The sequence below is a fragment of the Dryas octopetala genome, chromosome 9 (genome assembly GCF_963921425.1).
Source record: "Dryas octopetala chromosome 9, drDryOcto1.1, whole genome shotgun sequence".
NCBI classification, from domain to species: Eukaryota; Viridiplantae; Streptophyta; class Magnoliopsida; order Rosales; family Rosaceae; genus Dryas; species Dryas octopetala.
This window is the reverse complement of record NC_141374.1, coordinates 9176741-9193806: the sequence shown is the minus strand read 5'-3', so window position 1 is coordinate 9193806 and position 17066 is coordinate 9176741. Positions and strand designations below refer to the sequence as shown.

The following is a 17066-nucleotide window of genomic DNA, read 5'->3' as shown; positions in this document are numbered from 1 at the left end:
TACCAGCTCAGACCGGATCTCCACACCGCCCCTCCTTGTTCGGTCCGAGCCGAACCGATGATCTTCCTTGGGATCGAGTGTCCATCTTCCCACGATCATCCCGGCTCGGCTCGGCACACGAGATGGCTTCCTTCCGAGTTCTGGCGTCGACCAGTTAGGGCTCGGAAAGACTCCAATCTATGGACCGGCTCGGCTTGGAGTCCCATGCCCGATCCGACCACATATGGACTTCGTGTCTTCGCATGGGAACATGTGTTCGTATCGGCTCGGCTCGGCTCTCCGCCGCCATTCCCAGGAAGATCACGCTGGGACGAACCGCCACACTGAAATGCACCTGACACATTCTTCTGACAGATAGAATATCAGGCCTGCATTCATGAATGTTGGAGCAGTCTACCTGAACCTTCCAACCTTGCATTTAATGGAGCATTCAATGCAGCATTAAATGCTGAGGAAGCAAGCAGCTGAGCATGCAACTAGGTCTGACCAGGTGCGTGGGTCTTTGGCAACCATTCATTCACATGCAGGTATCTTACTCATTAAGGTTTCCTTTGCTTATATATACCAAGTCATATGCACAAAATGAGGGATCTAGCAATCTACAAACATACACGCAAAACACTTGTATTCCTTTCTAAAAAAAAAGCCTACCCAACTTGCTGAGAATAACCCAGAACATTTGCCTTGTTCTTCCCATTCTCCCAAGTTCTTCCTTTGTTCTTCCTCATCCACCATCAAACACCACCACTGATTTCATCATCGGAGTGTGTTTGGCTGGTACCACACCGGTCCATCTCCTTTGATCTTGTTTTTGTCTACAGGAAGATCTCAACCAGCATCCACTTCATCATCCAGCAAAGCACCTGATCAGCCAGGTCAACTTATCTAAGTTGTTGTATCTACCTTACGAGAATTTGCATCAACAGCAATATTGTACAATTCAAAACTATTCTAGAATTTTTGTACATCACCATCATGGAGGCAAGCGTTGAGTAGATTTATTCTTGTGTGAGATTTTATTTAAAAAGTCTGGATGCAATTAATAGTAAATCACCAACTTATGAGAAGACCTTTCCTGCACTTGTGATACACAACATAGAGAGAAGAGATGTTTTGGACACTCAGTTTTGGGACTCACTCTCCTCTCAGTCCTCTGTATGTATGTTGTGATACCACATCATTTATCACAGGTGCATTAAAGTTTTTTTCCAAACTTATATATTATTGATTGATGTGTTACTTTTTGATATGAGATTTACTTCATATACACTCATGACTTGAATCCAATTACAAAATTTCAACATTAATTTTTTTTGATATAACCAAAAAATAAAGTAATGTTACGTTGACATCAACCACTTTTATATTCTAAAAACATAAATATAAAGATACAGTAATTATTATAATTAAGTGGCACTCTTGTCAACCCTCATTCTTCTTATTTACTTATTCACCTTATTTTCACAACCCCCAAATTTTTATGAAAAAATAAATCTATTCATCACACACACCCCCTCCATTATTCTCAAACTGCCCCTATCCCTTCCTCCTCCTTCACCTCCTCCTTCTCCTTCCCCCGACCCTAATTAGCTCTTAAAACATGCATGTATAACCTTTGGTTCACCACTTTTGAAGAAAGAAAAATACATTCTCTTCAAAATAATTGTCGAATCAAATGGGAGGAAACAAGTAGTGCTCAATTTCAATTGAACTTCAAAATCGTCCTAAATCAATGAAAATAATTTGGATTTGGGAAATTTCTATGTATATTCTCATAAATGGTTATATATATATATAATACCATTGTACAAAAAGTTTCAATATTAGATTATGTTAATACAATAATTAAATTTTATAGATAAATATTCTTCTTGAAATTGATAGGCAATTGTAGTGGGCTCAATTTGATTCTTCTAATTTTGTAAAAGAAAGTGTTGAAAGGCTTAATCCATGTTTCAATACTCTTAGCACTCATGTGTTCCATTGGTGAGATTGTGTCGAGCATCCCACATGCTGAAATTGAAGGTGAGCACTGGGCAGCCATGACAACCTTAGATATATATTTTTTTCTTTCTATCAGTTATTTAGTAATTTTATAAAAAAGAAAAAATTATAATAATTTGTTTTAAGAGGGGTGGGGAAATAAAACAGTGGTGGTAGAAATAACACCACTCTTTATATAATTTTAAATTTTATTAAAATGTGAAATGAGTCAAATGACAATAGCACTACTGCCAATGACTTCATTTTTTTTTTAACCAGTTAGGATATCTGAAAGTGAGAATATGAACTTTACCTTTTTTTTAGAAAAACAATGTGATCATCAACTGGATTATACTTTGGTAGTGATCTTTTACATGTTTCTACTTCCCTTTCTTTTCTTAAAAATTGCTTCTCTTATACCATGGTCATTTTTAATTTTCATCTATTATTATATGTCATCCATCGTGATTCAATGACAAGTATTTTATAACCAAACTTGTTAATATTTTGCATATAACAGTCAAATTGATACTATTATGTACACAACACTACTTTTCAGAAAACGAACAACAGTGTATACTTTGCTTTTCGTTGTTGCAAAGTGAGTCAATTTATGGCACCCAACATGATGTGACTTGGGTTGATGGAGCAGTTCTAGAATTGTATTTGTCAATAAATAGCAAAATTATGGCACAATCTGTCTTAAGTCTTAACCTTTAATCCAACTCTTTTCTTGAATGAAGTCCTTTTTGTTTATATGACAGTTAATATTCCCTAAAAAGTTATGATCCACGTGGCGTGATATGAGTCGACCATGTGGAATGTGGATGACCATTGGGGTCAACTGTGTTCCCAGATATTAGGCTAGGTTTGGGCCTTTGGGCCAAGAACAGAAAGTGCGTAGCCCATTGCTTGTGAGATTAGTGCTTGACATAGCTCATTAATCACTTCATCCAAAATCACTAAATAAGTTGAAGAATAATGCTATATTTACCACATTCTTATACCACATTTTTATACCATTGACGTGTCATTATTTTATTGGACAAAATTTTTCTTTTCCTTTTTGGGTTTTTCTTTTTATTTTTTAGTATCCAATGTATGAATGCCATGTAAGTTGCCACATAAGGTGGTATGAAATTATGGTATAAAAATGTGGTATATGTAGCACTACTGTCAATTGAAAGGCAATACTTTACTTCCTTGATAATATTACTCTCCCTTCTCACATGTGGGGTTACTAAAGCTAAATACATTAATAAATTTTGGGCGACTTGAGAATACACGTGTCCATTAGATTTGGTAAATATTATCCACTTTGACATCATGTAAATACTTTAACAATATATTGTCCATTAGCTTCATACCTAAAATAAATTAACAATAAATAAAATGACCCAAGACCTTAGATATTGTAAGACAAAACTTCACTTCCCCAAGGATAAGATATTATTTTGAATAATAACCTCATTGATGTAACAAGTCACACCTGCAACAAAAGTTTGATTCTTGCTTTTCTTTCCTCAAATCCAAATCTTTTTTTCACCACCCCCATATTCAGTGAGATTACAATTCACACCCGCATTATGAATTTGATTCTCGCTTTTCTTTCCTCAAATTCTTACCCTTCTTTCACCACCCCAAATTCTAACCCTACTTGGTACAAAGAAATAAAAAACTATACAATGGAGATAATCATTTGCAACCAGTAAAATAAGTATAATAATCCGGACAAGTATATGATGGAGCCTTGTACATATGTTGTACGCTGTATGTTTTTTTTTGGTCAAAAATGTACATTGTAGTTGGTGGTACTAAAAGCGACTGGTCCCAGCCTATTGTAGTATTGTGACTGGTGATGCAGCAGTGGCAGTAATTAATTAACCACCAAATCTATGATAAAAAATTAAAATAAAAACTAACCACCAAATGGAATGAGCCAATGCCTGCAAAGCTACACGTAGACTGATAGACAGAGTACACACACTATTCTATTGACACATGTCTCGAGGCAAGCTTAAGCCTGCTACTGCTCTATGCAGACAAACTGAACAACCCAGGATTCGCCTATTTTGCAGTTTTCAGTTTTCTCTGCACGACCACCGTACAGTACACTTCAAGTGTACAAACAAACCCAGCAAAATTGACCCACTTGTAAAGTATCATTGTATTTGTGAGGTCTTTTCCACTTATGCGAGCTGCCCCAAAGGATGGTGCACCTGCTGGGTGCACAGACAAGGTGACACCTGGTGCATTCTCAAGCAAAGCCTTGTCACAAGGACACGTGTTACCACCAGACTGATTTGGTTTCTTTCCAAGCAAGTGACGTCAGTATGAATAGAATTTATTTGTGATTCAACAGCGAATGTGTTACTTCGACATTATCAGACTAGCCTTCTGGTTTAACCTCAGTTCCACGTGTCGTCTTAGCATTCGAGGGTCAGACCATTGACCTACTTGTAAAGTATGGTTGTATGTTCGAGAGGGTCTTGGCATGCTCGAGTGGGGCACCTGACCTACAACCATATGGGTCCCACCTCATGTGAGAGGTGTCCCACTGGGCACGTCCCATACAAGATTTATCCTTGTATGTTCTCCACTCCACCACCCCCCATAGGCGTTTCTTTTAACTTTTGTTTCTTCTACTTTTTAATTTGAGGGATTTCTTCTTCAAAATAATTAAGAAGCTCAAGCACTTGGCAAGTTTGGTGTCTTTTCTATGCGATTGCTGGTGTGGGTAAGAAAAAATTGTGGCAGCTGCATACTGTTAGTTTGATATATATAGTTTATCCATTTTACTAACAGCTTAAACTCTAATTTCAAGAGTTCATGTGTTCGAAATTCTCATCTTCCATTTATCATCACTTATCAGTTACCAAATTAACTTTTAGGGTGGGGGTGCATCCAAACTGTTTAATTTGCCTCTTTCTATGTGTAGGATGAAGTTTCATGTGAGGAGAATCCAAGTTTTAGCTTGATATTCTCTAACAGCTTAACTAATTTGGTGGTTAATTGTCTAACATATACAACATATATCCATCTTATAAAAACTGATCATGACTAGCACGTGAGAGGATGATTGTGAGAACTGAAAGAGTGATATATTTGTATACATCTGTGTTGTGATATGTAAGAATATTTTGTAAATAAGATACTGGGTTGGCCCAAGTGGGTTTATTACTACATTTTGGGTTTAGACCAAGTTAGCAGTCTATGCATAATTTTTTTTTTTGGATCAGAAGTCCATAAAGCATGATGTTTCATACTATTATAGTCAGTTTTTGCTGTCCTCTTTTTTATAGTTATAACTTACAAGTGATTATTTGTTTGAGTTTATGTTGAAAAATAATAGAATCTAGCTCGTTCTAGAAAAATAGAAGTTATATCACAATTTAAGCATAATAGATTCAAGCGCTGACTCATAAGTTAGATATGATGCAAAACCAATTGTTGCTTTTGGAACACAAAACCCACAGTAATGTTATTGCTCATTCAAATAAACTTGTTTGTTGGGATGTTCTCAGCCATAAACTCCACCATTCCAGTAAAAGAGAAAAGTTAAATATGAATTGGGTTAGATTAGGTCTTCTACCTTAGGCCCATTACTTAAATAGACATCTTTGTCCAATAAAGCCCATCTCTTTTTTTTTTGTCAAATAAATTAAGCCCATCTCTTTGAGCATGTATCTTCATTCTTCAGTCAGTTCCTTATATTTTTCTTCAATTTGAAGATAATTAAGGGAAAAAGGTTAGATTTAAGGAAATTCTCTCAAATACAAAAATTGAAATTGTTCATATATCTTATTTTTGTAGGGGTTTCTAGTCTAAAATTTGACTATTGGAAGTTTGGAGAGAGTTTGAAGAGCCCCATCTATTTAACTTAATTGATTTGGGGAAAATTTTAAGGAATGGTTGGAGCTCAATTTTATATTATTTTTTCTCAAATTTAAATTTGAGGGAAGGTTTAAGAAAGAATTGGAGATGTTCTTAAAATCTATTACAGTACATGTACTTGATATATAAAGATGTTTGTAATTACTTGTGAGTCTTGGAATTGAAGTAGATACCTTTTATACACAGTATAACAAACAATTATCGTATTTCTTTCATTGAAACTTCATATACACCTTTTTCTCTTTGAGACCACAGTTGCAGAATATATTCTCTTTACAGTGAATGAAACTGAATAAAGCATAAACAACACCAAAATTATACGATTTTATATCCCAAATATACAAATAGAAGATATTTTTTATTTTTTTTTGCCACTACAAATAGAAGATACTTAGATACATTATAGTGTGCTTGTCGAATTTTATTTAAAGTCTTTGAGCATGTTATCTAACTTGGCCATTGGATTACGGTGGCCCTTCTAATTTTCGCTTCTTGCGCAATAAAAGAAAAAGAATAATAATAATAAGAAAGAAGATCAAAGAAGAATCAACTGATGGAATAGTGTTTAACACCATCATGCAAAACTCATTCGCAGATTCAAAGTCTTGGAAGAGGGTAACTCTGTTCAGCTCAAGGTCCGCGGCGCCTTCAAAGTGAAGCGTCATGGATGGCAAAGTAGCGATGGGGTGGATTTCGGAGCAGAGGTCGAAGCCAGTCTTACTTGCCTCCAATCACTACTACAATTGTATAAATAGACAACAGTCAATAGACAACGGTTCTTATTTTGTCCGTTATCTTAATTTAACACACAACGGATTTTAATAAACTGTTATATGAAGGTATCATATCCAATGCTATTTGGTCGGATGAATTTTCTTAAATTATTAAACACAATAGTTTTAAGTAAAACCGTTGTGTTGGACAAGTTACAGAAAAATAAAAAAATTTGCGGGTCTTTGTATTTGACAAAATACACGCCCGCGTTAATGAAAAAAACCATCGCGCCTTTAACCCCTCAGACAGAACCCAGACCTCCTCCTCCTCGTGCCCTCAAACCCAGACTTGCTTCTTCCCAAAACCCAGACCTCCCGCACTCTCACTTTGCTCACTCTCTTCTGATTATGGCCATCACCCATCACCGTCCCTCACCACCATTGTGTCGCCCTTTCACCACCATGTACGCACTCTTTGGGTTTTTCATGATAAAAGCTCTCAAACTCTCTGGGCAAAAAAAAAAAAAAAGCTCTCACACCCTCTCGATCCCTCGATCTGCTCTCTCTCATTCTCTCTTGCTCTCAAACCCTCTCTGCTGGTCTATCTCCTTCTCTGGTGCTCTCTCTTTCTCACAAACCCTCTCGATCTGTGCTCTCTCTGTCTCTCTCAAAGCCTCCTACACTCTTAAAATTAAAATGCCCAAATCGAACTCCACCTCCTCCCTCAAGAGATTAGGAAAAATCACCGTCCTTTCAAAGCTTTGCGTGAGTTGCAGAGCCTTTGTGTTACGCTCTCATCCATTGTGGTCCTTTCATTCCCATTGCAAAGGACCCATCAGTATTGTCCTCTCTGAACATTGTGGGTAACTGCCTAAGGTGCGTCTGTGCTTTTTTCATAAGCTGAACTAGGGTTTACAAATTTGTTGATGATTTAAGGTTTATAAAGCAATACTAGATTTTTGACTTTTTCTGAATTTAGGGCTTTTATAGATTTCATTCTCATTTGATGTTTTTTTAATTTTTTTTTTTTTCAATTTCTTTCTCATTATTTGAAAATCTGAAGGTTATGGTTGAGGTTTAAATTTATTCGTTTATGTTGGAACTAACGGTATCAGTGCTATTAAGAAATCACACTACTGCTAAATGCTTTTATTGTATTATTATAGAAATTCTGTGAATCATTTTTCAAAGTTGTATTCAAAACCTCATCTGTAATAGACATTACCTACTCAAACACATAGCTTACGGTTATGTGTTATTATGGATATAGATCTACAAATTTTGACTCATGGACATTTGAGCAGCTGAGAACGATGAGCTTTGGGGGAAACAACCGCGCACAGCTTTTAATTAAGCAGCATGGATGGGCTGATGGAGGCAAAATTGAGGCTAAGTATACATCAAGAGCTGCTGAGTTATACAGGTAGATACTTTATATATCAAATTGGATACTTCATGTTCTTTATATCAATTCAGTTTTTCATTGATTTCGATAGTCCTAATAAATTAGCTAAAACCATTGTATTTATTCAATTATTTTATCTTAATTTATCTTTTTGATTTCTTGTAGCTGCTATATGCTAATGATTATGCATGTTTTGTTCTCAACACTCTCACTCTATTTCAGGTAACTTCCAATATAATATCAGTAAAATTTAGTCACTTATGAATGATTATTGCAATTATCATTTCACAATAAAAAATGTACTGGGATTCCGTATGGTTATCGTGGATTTTCTGATAAAGAATTAGCTGAAATGCCAGTAAGTTCCTTTTTGTCCTTGCAAGTACACATCTAATATGAATCATTCAATCAATCTTCTCTTGCTATGTTTTTAGGGTCAATATGTTTCTTCTATTTTGAGAGTACTTTGAGTGTTGTAGACTAATATGTTAAAAATGGATTCGATTATCAGCTATCAAGGAAAGTGGTTCAGAATGTTCATCTTTCTGGTGGAAGCTTGTTAGGAGTTTCACGTGGAGGTCCCAGCGTTAGTGAAATGGTGGATGGTTTGGAGGTGATTATTTGGAAAGCTTCTTTAAGGGAATTGATAATATTTTAGCATTATGATTCCTAGAATTAAGTATTGTGATATATGTATTTGTGTGTTGATATCAGGAAAGAGGAATCAACATGCTTTTTGTTTTGGGTGGAAACGGCACACATGCTGGAGCCAATGCAATACATGATGAGGTTGGTAAGCTTGTATCTCTGTAATAACTTGGTAAACTATGTCATATGTTGAGTTCGGTAATCCATTCATTATTTAGGTTTTTTTTTTGCATTTTATTCATAGACCATGCATAAGAGATTTGTCTTTCAAGTTTTAGTGCAATTTCATGTCTTAAACAATAAAGGCTGAAAAAAAGATGGAAAAAGGTAAACAATTAAGGCTGAAAAATAAAAGGGAAACTTTAGGGCAGGCCGGCATTTGAATGCACTATACTATTAGTTTGGGATAGTCTGTCTATTTACTAGTGTTATTAAAATGTCTTCATCAATGCTGGCAGAGGTTAGGAATTGATGTACTGGAATATAAACATAAATGATGGGAGGGTTTTGTAGGATCTCAACTTGTGACAAGCTTATAGTCTCTGCAAGCTGTGAATGCTTGATTCTTTTATTTTTCTAGCATCTTTAAGTTTAATTTAATTGCTTTTTTCCTCCTTTTCTTTTAGTGCCGTAAAAGACGGTTAAGGATAGCTGTAGTTGGTGTGCCAAAAACCATAGACAATGATATTTTGCTAATGGACAAAACTTTTGGTTTTGATACTGCTGTTGAAGAAGCACAACGAGCAATAAATTCAGCATATATTGAGGTAGGAATGACTTTTGATATTTATATTTTTTCTATGTTACTTATTCAACTTCTTTTTTGCCTCCCAATCATGTATTTATTATTATACAAGGGTTCTACTCAACTTTTTTTCTGGCAGTGATGTCTGCATGGTAAGCTGATCTTTCTCCTCAATCTTGTAATAGGCACATAGTGCTTACCATGGCATTGGCATTGTGAAATTGATGGGCCGCAGCAGTGGATTCATAGCAATGCACGCATCCCTGGCTAGTGGACAAATTGACAATTTTCATATACTTGGACAATAATTATTGAAATAGGATGATATGCTTTGCCAATAAAGGAAAACACATAAGGAAAAATATAGTTTTGATGCTAATTGATCAATAAAGTACTTGAGAGCCAGGAAATAGCAATTTCATGTTCCAAGAAATGTTCTTGAATTAAAAGTTCTGAACGGTCCTTTTTTGTCCAGGGGAGCAACTCTTGTACTTCCTGACATTAGAGGGAGCAAACCAGGGGATGAGAGGTTAGTCAGCTAATGGTCTACTGAAAACATGCTTTCCCATCATTACTTCTAGTTTCGGAACTAGTAATACTCTTTCCAGTGTTTCTGTTGTCATTGTGCTTGTGTTAGTTGTTGCCCGTTCGTCACAATAAAAAATGTACTGGTATATGCGAACTGCTTGGATGAACAATATGGTGAACATTTTTATTATTCTTTTGATCCATGGAAAAGAATCTTCATCTTCGGGTCTTTTTTTTTTTTTTTTTTTTCTGGGGTAAAATTATGTTTATTTTGCTTATTTTGGGTGGGTGGGGAAGGGAAATGTGGTGGATCAATGAAGGTAGACTAATTTCTTGTGAAAAAAGGTAGACTGATGACCTTCTCTTGGTTGGATCTACATAAAGGTTTTGGCAGGCAACTAATTTAACTGAAATTTCAGGAATTTCGAAGAGATTTATGATGTCGAGAAGTTTATAAGTAGCCTGGATGGTGTGGTCAGAGTAGCAAAAGAACGACCTGCTAAATTATCATCAAGGAATATTGCTGCTGTGAAGGTTTGCATTTTGGGTTGAATTTTATTTTTAATTAGTACTCCATTTCTGCCTTGTTTCAGTGGGAGCGGAGGAAGGACAACACTTATACCCAAGAAGCTAGATATCAATGAAGTCCGGGCTAAATGGGCAAACTTTGTGGGGTAGTATATGTAGACTAATGTTGGATTATTGCATATATGACACCTTTTTGACTTGATTTTGTAGGCCATGTGTTTAGTTAGACTAGCTTGGAGTATATATATGATTGATTACTTTGTTAGATTAGCTTGGGGATATTAATGATTGATAGGCTAGCTTTGCTGGATAATACTTTTGATATATGGCAGCAATTTGGTAGATTAGATTGATGCTTGATATTTTGGAAAGGCATATATGGAGGGTTTTTGTGTATGGCATGATTGGTTTTGTAAATGGAATTGGGTTAAGGCATATATACAATTACTATCTTGAAATATCTTATATTATCTGGTATTTTATAAATTCCAATTCTTTATTATTGTGAATGGTATTTTGTAAATGTATAATTTATTAAGAATGTTAATTATGATGGGAATCAATTTGGAACAATGGTTGTACCAAAACAGTCTATCTCATCAGATTGTGCATTTTTGTTTATAATTGCATTGTGGTCAAAGACAATTGGGAGCTTCTTAAAACAGATGTAAACAGGCACATTATACAACAGTTTTTCGATCAAAAGCGTGGTCTATACCCTTAACTTACAATTGTTCAATATCAGAAACCATTGTCTAATCCATAAGCATACCATACAAACCTTAAAAAGCCATTGTGCTAAATGCCTTCATACAACAGTTTCTAACTCAAAACCGATGTACCAAATAAGTATATACAATGGTTATATGGTTAAAACCTGATGTTTTTAATGCATTCATACAACGGTTTCATGTAAACAACGTAGTATGAAAGACCTATAGACATGGCAGTATACCTATTTTCAATAGCCTACACAACGGTTATTAACAATAAACCATTGTTTTAATGGCTATTTCACCTCGTGTTTCTACCTAAAATAGTTGTAAAACCAATTCTTTACTTAACATAACCGTTGTTTAACATATATATACACATCGGTTTTTAAATATAAACCGATGTTTAAATTGGCACTCAACAACGGTATCTTCCAAATCATTGATTTTAAAGGTTGTATATACAACGGTGGTACATCTATAACCGTTGTGTATGTGCACCAGGACAACGGATTTTATCCGTTGTCTATTGGGGGTATGAATAGACAACACTCGATTAGACGACGGTAAATTATAAACTTAGACAACGGTGAAAATCCGTTGTCTGATTGCTATTTTGTAGTAGTGAATGGCTGCCATCCGTACATGTTCAGAAAGTAGTCCACCATTGCTTGTCTCAAGACCTTGAATGCTCCCTCAACAAGGTGACTGTACGGAGCTCCGGAATCAATGACAAAACCACCTCCACCCGATGTGGTAAACAAGTTCGGGTCTATTTGGAGTTGTTCTCCAATCAAACTGATCCCATTTAGCTTTAGGTAATAAAATTTATATGGGCCTTCAAAAAGTGGTGTGGTTTTTACATTACTAGGAGGAGTATCTCTTATGTCTGCGTTATCACCAAACTTTGACAATGCTTGATCCTCGAACCGTTGTGGAAGGCAGTAGGAGAATTTTCGAAGGGTGATTGGGCTTAACTGGTTTAGAATGCTAGAATAATGGCCCTTCCCTAATCCTATAAAAACCGGCAGTGGTAGCATCATCATAGTATTTCAACTTCATAACACACAACTCACCACCACGAACAAGGTGTGGGGGTGCACAAATTGGGTGAGTGTAATGCATACCTCCGAATGTGGTCGATGTCCTGCGGTCAAATAAAGGCAGTGACACTTCGAAGCATACTCCGCATCCCTTACATTGAACCCACGTGGGACTGCTGCCGGTGTCCAAGGCCACGTTGGCCTTCACCGGAGGTGTGCCAAAGGCAATCTCAGCGTAAAAGAAATCACTGTATGTGCGTTTAAGAGGAGATTTTATAGTGTTTGGAACTAATGATTGTGATGAATTGATAGTCGTGAGACGCGGAAGAAGAAGTATTTGAGTCAGTATTTTATGTTGTTCTAAAAGAGTAAGATTTTTGGGAGAGAAGAACAATTTAGGTGAGAAAATGGTATGCATGGGGAATAAGGTTATGAGAACACTACAAACGAAAATTGGAACAGCACTAGTAGTAGTACTAGACATGGTTTTCAGGCTCATGGTTTTGCTCTACTGTTTTTTAATTTAAAGCATCACTACAACATTATCTAGCAAAGCCCACCAATGACTAGTATTTATACTATGGATTCTGATAACCTTTGCAATGGTACAATACTTCAATTCAGTGGCATATCTACTTATTATTACCAATCACCAATCAGTACTGTACAAGTTATTTCATATGTACATCTAGGGGTGTGATTAGGTGTAACCGATGCAAGTGGCTCATTAGGTTTTCACTACTTTAAGTTTAGTAGCTTATATGTGTGAATTAGTTTTTCTCTGTATGTATCCACTATGACCAATTCATTGCAAGTGGCGTGGTATTAATGTGTTAATTGAAGGTTTGAGTGTGACATAGAGATATTGCATTTTGGGGGTACTATAGTGTGAGAAGATGAGAGATGCTTCAACACCCAAATCATTTTTTGTACAAATAGATCAATGGTGTCATTAAATGTGATTCATTTCAATGCAATAAAGTTGAAGATAGCATTATTCACTAGTGCTTGTGTGAAAGATAAGCACTAGCTTGCAGATTTTCTTAATTACTTTAAATGAAACTTAACGGAAGTATAAGCAATACTAGAAATATATGTATAGTACGTTTCAGATCCCAAAACAGATCGAAGATAATGGTTTCTTGATTTTTAATTAATAAATATATATTTATATATAAGAAGATGGTTGTAACTTATAACTTGTATGAATATAGGCCACTTTGGTATTGCTGTGAGGAAAAACTGCTGTGAAGTAAAACAGTTGTGAAGTAAAGCCAACTGTAAACTAAAGCAGTTGAATGTTTGGTAAACTATGTAGTCTATGTTTTCAAAAGTGTTGTGAGTACAAAAAACAGTATTAAAGTGTTTAGTAAATGTTAATGTAAAAGTGTTGTGACAGTGTATAATTACTAAAATGGACATGATGCTGAAAGTGTCTTTCATTTATTTATTTAGTAAAAATAAAATGTTTTTTTACTTGTTTTTGAAATTTTTGGCTACAAATTTTTATTAGCATTAATTCTAAGAACAACATTATTAAATAAGTATGTCTATTATTTTTTAGGTATATTATAATTTTAATCGTACAAATAAAATATCATAATTAATTATCACAATATAAAATATAACTAACAATGAACATATTTTTTTAATTTAAAATAAACAAATAAAAATTATAGAAATCAATGAGGGTATTATGGGTAAAATAAAATATTCATTATTGATGTGATTCACTGCAGCTTTCAAAAGCACCTACAAACCTGTTTTCTGTTTTTGTTGTGGGGAAAAACAGTTTTTAATTTTTTTACTAAACACCAAAATTGTTGTACGTGATTGAGAATTGTCATCCACAATAGCTTTTGGGTCTTCCACCGCAATCTCAAACGGGGCCATATCTAACTAGTCACTATGTCATGTACTAATAAAATGATATGGATATCAAGCTATCTTTTATTTTATAGATGGGTCTTACACAAAAAAATGTATTTTCATCAAAATGCATGCATGTAAGTATATAAGTGTGCGATGTATATTGTATAATGTTAATTATATCATGATCAACTACATATAAAGGCTTATAATTAAAAAATGAGATTTTAAAACATTTTTACAACAAAGGGTTAGTGGAGGTATCTAAGGGAGTAAGGCAGTGGGGGATTTAAGATCCCTAATCTGGGGGGGTCATGGTGTAAAAGTTAAAAAAAAAAAAAATTGACGACAATAACAATGAAAAATTGAACGATAGTAGTTTCATTCATAATTCATGGTAAAACAACATTATCGAGGGTGGGTTGGGACTTGAGTGTTGGTTTTGGGGAATTTTGGGGTTTGAAGTTATGTTTGGGAATTGAGGGCTCGAGTCTGTCTTCTGCTATACTGTTTTTTTTTTTTTTTTTTTTTCTAATTCCTGGCTCAAAACATCATTTTGATCATGAGACTTAAAAAAAATTAAACACCCCTGGCTCAAAACGACGTCGTTTTGGCCAGGCTACAAACTAAAAAAAAAAAAAAGGATGCTCTCTTTGTTCGCACTTAGGCTTTTTATCAAGCACTTGGTGGACGATTGGGCAGCGAGGGGTCATTGGCTAGAGGTTTGCAGGGTTGTTGTCCAGAGGTTTGGGTGGTCATCGGCGACTGAGAAAGATAGTTCTAGGCTTCGTGCTCCGACATCAGGAGGTTTGAAAGGTCACCGGCGGCTAAGAAAGGTGGTTCAAGGCTTTGTACTTCAGCATTTGGGGGGTCGCCCGACCCCTACCTCCCTAAGTGGATCCGCCACTGGAGTAAGGGTACAATTATATAGGTGCTCGTTTATAAGACAACTACTTATATTGTGGGGATTTTTATCTATCATATTGTTTTATTGAAATGTCATAAATAAACGAACAATCCTTTTTCTTTGACAACATTTGGGAATTCTTTTCATTACATATAATGAGAGTGAAGGAAGGATAAGTGATACCAAATATATATATTTATAGGAAAATTTTCAGGTAAGAACATTCGCATGGTGCGAACGTCGACATGGCGTCGACATATGTTGCAGCACGTTTTGGAATCTCGTGTCGACCCTATATCGGCACTGTGTTGATATTCGCACCATGTGAATGTCCTTACCTGAGAAGAACTGGACTATATATATATATATACACACATGCCTCTTTCAATAAGAAATTCCTCATTTAGTGTTAAATGAAGGATCTCTCTGTGGGGCCCACACGAATCATTTTGTGTCAATCCGAACCGTTCATTTTTTACATCTCAATTGATAAATCATTCCTATAAAAAATCAACTAAATCAAAAATAGTTAAGATATGCAATTTGAATCAAACAAATAAACGAACTACAAGTTCATCTATTTACACATAAACTTTGACCGCTTAATCAATGAAAATGTGTTAAATGAAAGATCCCTTATTGGAAAGGGCATGTGTATATATATATATATATACAGCTCCCTTCCATTGAGAGATTCTTTAAATAAGCTTATTTAAGGGATCTCTTGTGGAGTTCACTCTACATTATATTTTGATGATCGGAACCATCAATTTTTGTGGTCTTCTTTAAAGGATCGTCCTTACAAAAAGTTAGGTTAATCGAAAATCATTTGATTGATGATTAAACGGTAACTATTTTAAGTGTTTATCGAAAATATTATGTCCGTCTATATATTTGATCAAAGTTTAATAGCTTAATAGATTCTGACTTGTCTAATTATTTGTAAGAATGATTTTTGACTATATGCCTTAAAAATAAATGGTTTAGATCGTTGAAATAATATATGAAGTGGATCCTATGAGAGATCCCTTAAATAAAATTATTTGAGATATAATTTCCTCTCACAATACACATTTAAGATAAAAAGATATATAGTTCTAGTCGGTTTTTAATTAATATATGTAGATGGTTGTAACCTGTAAGTCTCTGAAGTTCCTTTTAATATACAGTACTGCAGGGCATGGCACACAACTATAAAATGACTCCTTACAACGCCAACCTATCTTTTGATTCACGTACAGATGGGCCTCTAAAAAAATGTATTTTTATCAATATTTAAGTCTTTGGCCAAAAAAGAAAAAGTCTTAAGTATCGCATTCTGGCCAAAAAAAATAAATAAATAAGTCTTTAAGTATCGCATGGCCAAAACAAATGAAAAAAAAAAGTCTTAAGTATCGCATAAACTTGAGTTTAGGCTTCCTTTGAATGGAGGTAGTTATAACCTTCACATCTGTGCAAGTATGGAAAATGAAATTCAGTTCTTTCCAACAAGTAGACACTTTGTTGGCCAACCGAAAATAGAAAAGGTAGGCACTTAGTGACAATCAGTGTCATTCAAGGACAATTAGCCTTTAAAATCAAAGCATAGTTGCATTTGGATTCCGTTTCCAAAAAGAATTCATCAAAACCTTTTGCCTATGCAATCTTCTTTTCTGGTCAGCTGTTTTGAGTAGCAGACAAACTCCCCAAACATGTAAGCCTTGGAACCAAAACTTTGTTTCTATAAGCCGTTCCTAACCAAGACAAATAATGCATGTACAGATGTACTGCATTCAGAACTCATTTCTTCGAGTGGCTAATTAAGGAGGAGAACACAAAGCAATGTCATAACTCAATCTTAAAATTTCGAGTGCAATTTTGCTCATCATGTTTTATCATTGCATAGCATTACCACTCTACTAAACATGTATTACATTATACTTAACCATAACTAACAAGGGTGGTTGTATTTATTAGTGAGACGAGACGCATACAGAGCACACTTTGAGTAGAATGGTAATGCTACAGAATAATTCCCATTCTTGGATTAGAGATACCAGGAGACAGCACATAAGGAAAAGAAAATGAAGTCAAATCAATTGTTACCAGTT

General features: G+C 35.1%; 2 protein-coding genes across 2 annotated transcripts; one reads left to right on the top strand and one right to left on the bottom strand.

The window, feature by feature from the left end:
* Positions 1-8305: 8305 nt before the first annotated feature.
* Positions 8306-10300, top strand: LOC147273770 (ATP-dependent 6-phosphofructokinase 5, chloroplastic-like). Its single transcript, XM_086227941.1, has 5 exons — positions 8306-8353; positions 8507-8608; positions 8710-8784; positions 9270-9410; positions 9574-10300. Exons 1-5 carry the CDS (start codon positions 8348-8350, stop codon positions 9694-9696), a joined length of 447 nt encoding a protein of 148 aa, XP_086084067.1. The 5' UTR covers positions 8306-8347; the 3' UTR covers positions 9697-10300.
* A 1468-nt stretch (positions 10301-11768) lies between these two features.
* Positions 11769-12684, bottom strand: LOC147273769 (aspartic proteinase nepenthesin-1-like). The gene is made up of 2 exons (XM_086228270.1): positions 12285-12684; positions 11769-12172 (listed from the first exon to the last, which is right to left on the bottom strand). The coding sequence occupies exons 1-2, from the start codon at positions 12682-12684 to the stop codon at positions 11769-11771; spliced, it is 804 nt and encodes a 267-aa protein (XP_086084396.1).
* Between the last annotated feature and the right edge of the window lie 4382 nt (positions 12685-17066).

Excerpts from the sequence above, each read along its gene's own strand:
- LOC147273769 (XM_086228270.1), bottom strand. The coding sequence starts at position 12,684 with ATGTCTAGTACTACTACTAGTGCTGTTCCAATTTTCGTTTGTAGTGTT. Across the intron at positions 12,173-12,284 it reads GACATCGACCACATTCGGAG|GATTAGGGAAGGGCCATTAT; the intron begins GTATGCATTACA and ends CGGTTTTTATAG.
- LOC147273770 (XM_086227941.1), top strand. Across the intron at positions 8,785-9,269 it reads CCAATGCAATACATGATGAG|TGCCGTAAAAGACGGTTAAG; the intron begins GTTGGTAAGCTT and ends CTTTTCTTTTAG. Across the intron at positions 9,411-9,573 it reads TAAATTCAGCATATATTGAG|GCACATAGTGCTTACCATGG; the intron begins GTAGGAATGACT and ends ATCTTGTAATAG.